The 7,254-nt window shown below is 42.5% G+C and overlaps 2 protein-coding genes across 2 annotated transcripts; one reads left to right on the top strand and one right to left on the bottom strand.

Moving 5' to 3' along the window:
- Positions 1–705: 705 nt before the first annotated feature.
- LOC113731158 (thaumatin-like protein 1) lies at positions 706–3,253 on the top strand. Its single transcript, XM_027256247.2, has 3 exons — positions 706–1,277; positions 1,475–2,144; positions 2,668–3,253. Exons 1-3 carry the CDS (start codon positions 1,202–1,204, stop codon positions 2,960–2,962), a joined length of 1,041 nt encoding a protein of 346 aa, XP_027112048.1. The 5' UTR covers positions 706–1,201; the 3' UTR covers positions 2,963–3,253.
- Positions 3,254–4,152: 899 nt separating this feature from the next.
- LOC113731157 (endo-1,4-beta-xylanase 5-like) lies at positions 4,153–7,140 on the bottom strand. The gene is made up of 8 exons (XM_027256246.2): positions 6,967–7,140; positions 6,818–6,852; positions 6,504–6,666; positions 5,920–6,092; positions 5,697–5,798; positions 5,423–5,569; positions 4,690–5,328; positions 4,153–4,582 (listed from the first exon to the last, which is right to left on the bottom strand). Exons 1-8 carry the CDS (start codon positions 7,067–7,069, stop codon positions 4,247–4,249), a joined length of 1,698 nt encoding a protein of 565 aa, XP_027112047.1. The 5' UTR covers positions 7,070–7,140; the 3' UTR covers positions 4,153–4,246.
- Positions 7,141–7,254: the final 114 nt, after the last annotated feature.

The following is a 7,254-nucleotide window of genomic DNA, read 5'->3' as shown; positions in this document are numbered from 1 at the left end:
TTATAGGAGTTGTAAAAAATCTTTTTGAAATATATAATATTTTAAATTTTTTTGAAATATATAAAATTTTAAATTTTTAAAATTTTTGAGATTATTATAGTTAAAATTATTAAAAATTTTATTAGAAACAAACTTGAAAAAAAAATTTACCTGGCAAATAAGGCCACAAGGGAAATGGGGCAGGGACGGTTAACGGCCCAGATTTCCCCTCAAAAATTTGTGCGGCTGAGATAACAAGTTGTAACTCGATTCCGCGCTGTGTGTGGGGCCCACCACTATCTGTTGTGAAAATACATCCTGTGAAAAAAAAGTTACACGATGTACAAAGAAAGTTACGCGCAGTTGATAATGATAAAACTTGCCAGGAACGGTTGCAGGTGCAACCGTCCCTGCCCCGAGTCCGGCCACAAGCTACAGAACAAACACCAACTCAAACCACGTCACCACGGCCTCTGCCATCATCATATCATCATCATCATCATGCCATATTTTAACAATAATGCGCTCAATTAATTACCATATCTACGCTTTTGAATCGATCCCATACAAATTACTATCCGACTTGTGAATGCAACAATAATAATACAGTGTTCTTTTACCCTTGACACTCTATGGGAGTGTGCATTTTATCCTTTTGCAGCTGCTGATGGCCATAACCTTCCCCCTTGGCACCAGTGCCTCTCCCCCTTTTTTTTTTGGACTAATAGACGTAAAAGAAAAAGAGAAAAACTTGTAGTAGTACAATGGCATAGAAATAGCATCCATAATTCTTAAGTTCACTATTCTTTCTCCCACAGTCCCGTTTCCAGTACTACCCCTCTGCTACAACAGCAGCATTCAAGCTGAAGCAGGGCTTTGCTCTTGTTTCTGTTAACAAAACAGAGCCCTGCATCAGTCAAGAGGACACTCCAAAGTGCCAACTCGCCTCGTCCTTTTCTCTTTCTCCCTCCCCACCCCTCTCATTGCCAGTATCTGTACCTGCTTCGCCTTTTTCACCGTCTATCTAACACCAAAACGAACGCATAACCCCCACCCCATTTCACATTACCCCAAGACTAAAAACTTTTCTTCTTCCACCTTTCTTCACCAACTCATTCCCCATTGATTCCTCCCAAACAGAAAAGACCAACAGCAAACGAAAAGATACAACCCAAAAAAGAAACAATAACCACATACTATACTATTCGAGCAACCCACCCACATGGATCTCCCCTCATTCCCTGCTTCCACCTCCCCCATTCTCGTCTTCTCCCTAGCTTTCCTCACCCTTTTCACAGGTAAGCAAAACATTTCTTTACTCCCAAAATATCAGCACGTTTTCACCAACTACATTAAATGTATAGGCCATAGATTTCGTTTTCGCTAATCTTTTCTTTTAATTATTGCTTTGGAATAATCACTAGGTGGTAAGCTAAAGATTTTGGATTTGGGCTTTCTTTGCTCCGCATTCTCTTAGTCACGTTTCTTTTTTCAGGCGTTCGCGGTACTACATTCACATTTGTGAACAAATGTGAGTACACAGTCTGGCCAGGGGTTTTAGCAAATGCCGGCAGCCCAAGTCTCGACAGCACCGGGTTCGAGCTCCCAAGCGACGCTTCGCGCTCCTTCATCGCTCCGACCGGCTGGTCCGGCCGATTCTGGGGAAGAACGGGCTGCAACTTCGATGGATCCGGGTCGGGTTCATGCGCCACCGGCGACTGCGGGTCTGGCCAGGTGGAATGCAACGGCGCAGGAGCTGCCCCACCGGCGACGCTGGCTGAGTTCTCCTTGGGGACTGGCGGCCAGGACTTCTATGACGTCAGCCTCGTGGACGGCTACAATGTGGCCATGATAGTTGAAGGGACGGGCGGGTCGGGAATGTGCGCTTCGACGGGTTGCGTGACGGATCTGAACAGGATCTGCCCGGCTGAGTTGCGGGTGGGGGATGGAAATGCTTGTAAAAGCGCCTGTGAGGCCTTTGGGAGTCCAGAGTACTGCTGCAGCGGCGAGTACAACTCACCGTCGTCGTGTAAGCCGTCGGTTTACTCGCAAGTGTTCAAGTCGGCTTGCCCGAGATCCTACAGCTACGCTTATGATGACCCAACTAGTACTTTCACCTGCAGCGGTGCTGATTATACGGTCACGTTTTGCCCCTCTATGCCCAGGTAAGTTTACACATTTCCTTTCTCATTGTTAGTTTTGTTTTGGGGCTGGTATTTAATTGAGACTTGTTATATTTTTCAGTAGTGTAAAAAAAAGGATGGAATTAATAAGGTAGCATTAAGAGTATTTTCTAATTTCTCCTTTTCTTTTCTTTCATGGGAATTCTGGTGCAAGATAAAATGATGTCCCATTCTCCCTGTCCTTCCTAATATGAGGGTAAAATGAAAGTATCCTTACCTTTTAGACTAAAAGTTTTACTCCCCGTAACTCCATAAACATCTATGCAAATTTAGCTTAGCAGAGTGATATTTTTTGTGATGTAGTGTGCATTTACTCTTTCTTTCATCCTATATCATCGTTGATGAATGGCTCTCAGTGCAATTTAGCAAGTTGATGGGGTAATAAATGTTTCGCCAAATGATCTGAACTGGGTGGTTACTTGTACTGCAGAAGTTAGTAAATGTGATTGGTGTAGTCCATGGTTAATGCATCATACTGATTATCTATCCCCTGTGAACTGTGCAGTCAGAAATCCTCGAAAGATCCTACACCAACGACAACGACAACGACATCGACGACAAATGGTGGTGATGGGTCAATGTCAGAATCAGGTAATATGGGGTCACAAACCGGGTCAGGTTCGATGGTTATTGACTCTGGCTCGGAGTCGGATACAGGTTCTCAGGCTATGCTGGCAGATGGTTCGTATTTGGCTGGTCTGGCCCTGGGGGGCTCAACCAGGACACTTGCTGCATCTGTTTTGCACTCCGGGCTATTATTCGCCGTCGCTGCACTCAGCCTCTGCTTTCTGCAGTTGTAGGAAGAAATTATTATTGTGTCTTGCTTTTCTGGGTTTTGGTCTCCCATGCATACATAATTTTGATTCACTGAAAACGGACCAGCAGCAGGGCTTGGTTGGCCGGAAATGAGATGGGGTTTTGCACATTGTTAGTCCTTTTTCTAGGAGTAGTCTCTATGTATTTCCCTTTAAATGTGCATACGTAATGTTCTTTTCCTTTCTAATTTTATTAACTTTGTTCCATTTCTAAAAGTTTTGTTGGTATCAAGTTTGCAAGAGCTGAAGTATGCTCGTTTGTAGGGTTGCTGTTTAGTGGGCTGCTTTGAAGAGATTTTTTGCGAAAATGTTTTTACTTTGAGGAACGGGAATAGTTTGGCAATAATACTTGGGGAACTAATGCGCAGAAAGTATGGTTTTGGGGAACTAATGCAAAGAGGGAGTGATAAAGGCACGCTTTGCGGGAATTGCAAGCATGGCTTTAACAAGTGTTTTTGTCTGCTATGGTAAATGCATCCATTACCAACAGAACCGTGTCCTCTGCGGCTCAGCAATGGTAAATGGGGATGTTCACCATATATATGGTAAGCAGCTGCGCGCATTTGGGATGATGTATGAAACGGGTTGTTGCATTTCAAAGGTCGTCATCATCCCTTTGGCCCAATACGGTTTCATTAGTCATCTGGTCTTTGAATTAGAATGGAATAAAGTCAAAAAGTGGGATTATCTTGTCCCGTGGGCCGTGCCTCATCCTCTTTCCTCTCCGGCTTTAGAAAAAAGGTGAGGGAAGGAGCATGTAGTGGACTTTATTTGATAATTTTCTAACTAATCCCAAACTGAATTCTAAGTGGCTCATAAAGTTATTGCTGGCCGAATAAATTGATGAGAGATTAAATTAGATCTGGGAGGGAAAAAGAGGCTGCCTGCCTGCTGCCTTTTCCTGCAGATATGCCATGTATTCAGAAGAATCCACTCCCTTGTCTAACCTTTAAAAAGTACTGCAATAATCTTTGGCAATATCAGATTATGTTTGCATGAAAAGATGTGGTATTGTGCTCTATAAGCTGCATCGCGGCTCCTATATCATATTCCGTTCATACCAGGAAAACGTTCTAATCAATTCCTGCCCGAGGTTGACGGCTGGGGTGCTGCGAGTTGGAATTTTTAATTTTAGCAGGTAAAGTCCATTTTTCTAATGGAGAAAAAAGCATACCTAGCTACATCAGGCCTCATAGCCGGATTTTTTTTGTAATTTAGTTACAGGAAGTTATGAAGTCCATTCTAGTAATTGGTTGATGTTACTAAGATTTACAGCTGAATGTTTAGATGTCTCGTTTCATCACCTTGACAAAGGGAGAATGTTGAGGTGACTGTTCTGTTGCCGTAGCAAACAGTTACCTTGTATTCACCAAAGAATCCGTAGAAACTAAATGAACCATGATCATCTGTTTGACCCTCGACCGCCCCAGTTTGCCATTCTTTGAGGAGATTGTCAACAACATCCCCGGCTGGGAGGTTGCGAAAATTGTTGTCCGTTAAGCACATTTGATAACACCCATTAGGATGTAATGCTGTCCAAAGCATAATGCCATTTACAGAAGGATGTGAGAAGCCCTCTCTCAGAACCGCTTCAAGATACCTAGCCTGATGAACAAAGAACCGAAAAAGGAGTTCAGGATCAGATTATTAGCTACAGAGATTCTAAAATTGTGCAAGTAACTAATAATGATTCAACCGAAAAGGTATCAGACCTGAGTTTGTTCATCGAGTGTATTGCTGATGTCTACCTCTGTAAGCCAAATTGGAAGGTTTAGTGTTGCCAATTTATCCAGTATTGCCCTCATTAGTGGAGGGTTTGGAATGGTGAAGTGACTTTCTAGGCCAATTCCGTCCATTGAAACTCCGGCTCTCTCGAGTTCTCTCAACCTCGATATGTAGGCATCCACGGTGGAGTTCATGTCAAAACAAGTCTCCACCACATTATAGTCATTCATAAACAAGGTGGCTAAAGGGTCTGCTTGATGGGATGTTTCAAAAAATTGCAGACTGGCATCCGGACCGAGTTTTTGCTCGTAGAAGTCGAAATGAAGCATTTCATTGCTCACATCCCAGTGTATGAACTCACTCTTGTATTGAGACATTAAACTTTGTATGCGTGAGTTGACAGCCACCTTCAGTTCTGGTCCGGTGAGATTGAGAACCCACGAAGGTGAATACTTGGGGTTCTCCCAGAATATGTTATGACCTCTGACCATGATTTGGTTGGCACGAGCAAATTCCAACATCTGATCTGGCACTGTGTAGTTGACAATTCCTTGCTGAGGCTCTGTTGCGTACCACTTGAGTTCGTTTTCGAATACCGCAGCATTGAACCGCTCCACAAACCAGTTCTGAAACAATTTGTTTTCTTTGGTTGGCTCCTTGTTTCTCCATGAACAAAGACTTTCTTTCAAACTCGAGTAACACTAGTCTAACAGACCAAACCTGGTATGGCAAATTTCCAAGGATAGTGCTGGCAATTGCAGATCCGAAAGGAAACTCTCTTGAAATTTGCTCCACCTCAACTAGTGCTCCTTCCAACCTCCGTCCATGGACATCTGCTACGTGTATCATGGCGGCACGTTTTCTTTTCTGGAGCATTTTTGGTAATTGAAATCAGAATGTTGCTACAGATGCTACGGGAGTGGAAAGAGGCGCGCAATTATTGATAGATATTAAAAAAAAAGAAGAAGAAGAAGATGCAGAACGATTTAAGTACAGTATTGATACTATATTCTTGGTTTATCCTCCATTGCTCCTGAGTGAAAGGCTGCAGAGAAGCGCTCGCGATGCTTATATTGACATCTCCCCCATCTGCATCCTGCCACGCGGGAGAAAAGAATTTGACAAAAAGATCCGGGGCTTAATTTCATGTACGATTAATAAATTGACATATGGTGGCAATGATTTTAATGGGGATGATTTTAGTGGGAGTAACCTACCTGAAGAAACAGAAAAGTAGAATTCGAAGTTGAGTCGAGTACAAAGCCACCTTTGAGAAATGACCAGCAGTCTTGCCTTGCGATTACAGTCCCCGCGCATTGATACGTCGTTTTGTCTGTTGTCACGCTTGCCTGTATGGAGGATGAATCTACATCTTCTACCTTTAGCCAACCTGTTTTTTAGCGTATACCAATTATGTATGTTCTGGACTTGTTCAACATTAAGTTCTTACAAGTACAAAAAACATCCAAACTACGGGTACAAACGCATTGACACAGTTACGATTGAACTCCCAATCAGCCTTGCACCACCATTAATTCTGTTCCGCGAAACTATTTTTACTTCATTGAATAATGTCCCGTTACTCCAGGAAAAAAATTCTTGTTCAGGGATTTTTTTTTTTTTTTTTTTTTGGGTTCATAAATTTGATGTACTTGGCAACCAAGGCGCGAAGTATCACCGAAACGTAGCATAGCCTCGGCGCTGGTTGTTTCTAGTCGTTTTTACACCAGTTGGTAGTTTGTGTTGAAATTTACTAGTTCATGGAAAACGTGTAGGTAGCTGAATAAATATTGCACTCAACTGGAGAAGGAATAGAAGGTTTTGCCGGGGAGATTGTAGAAGACGAACGCTGCAGGGGAATTATCTCGACTTCCAGACAAGCTGAGCTTGTGATGCCTTCTACCATGAACTCGATCCTTTATAATCCCACCATTGTATAGGGGATCTTCTGGTGCTGATTTGCACTTGTGAAGAAAAGGGGGCCGGGGGGGAAGCAGAAGAAGTTTTTGAGTGCAAATGGGGCAGTAGTGAATTGATGTTTGAGAATGATCACTACAAAAACAATAACAATTCTTTAAAAGTAAACATTGCAATATAACATTTTGATTCACTTACTGCAGTGTAGGCAGAATAGTCATAGACAGGTCCATCTGCAGCCAAGCGAGAAGTTTAGGGGAAAAAGAAAAAAAAACAGAACACAAAATAACGTTGAAAAACATACGCCAAAAAAGAAGAAAAAGAAAAGCGAGAGAGAGAGCTGGCACCATAAGCAACAGAAAATGAAGAGCCAATAAGCAGAGTTACCACCAAGAAAGAGGAGGCTAACAAGCGATCATCCATACTGTCCACTACAAGCTGAAAATGCATAGAAATCTCTCCACCCAATTAATTCGATTCTGAACTGGCCTATATTGTGGTGTCTGCAAGGAGCTCCCACAATAATTAATATTTACTCAAATATCAAGTACTAGTAACAAATCAATGTCATGCAAGAACGAACATGCGTCTTAGGCAGAAATCCTGATGCAAGTGTTTCTTCGATTTTTTTTTTT

The sequence above is a fragment of the Coffea arabica genome, chromosome 2e (assembly GCF_036785885.1).
Source record: "Coffea arabica cultivar ET-39 chromosome 2e, Coffea Arabica ET-39 HiFi, whole genome shotgun sequence".
Taxonomy (NCBI): domain Eukaryota; kingdom Viridiplantae; phylum Streptophyta; class Magnoliopsida; order Gentianales; family Rubiaceae; genus Coffea; species Coffea arabica.
Note: the sequence above shows the minus strand (reverse complement) of the source record. Positions and strands in the feature narration are given on the sequence as shown.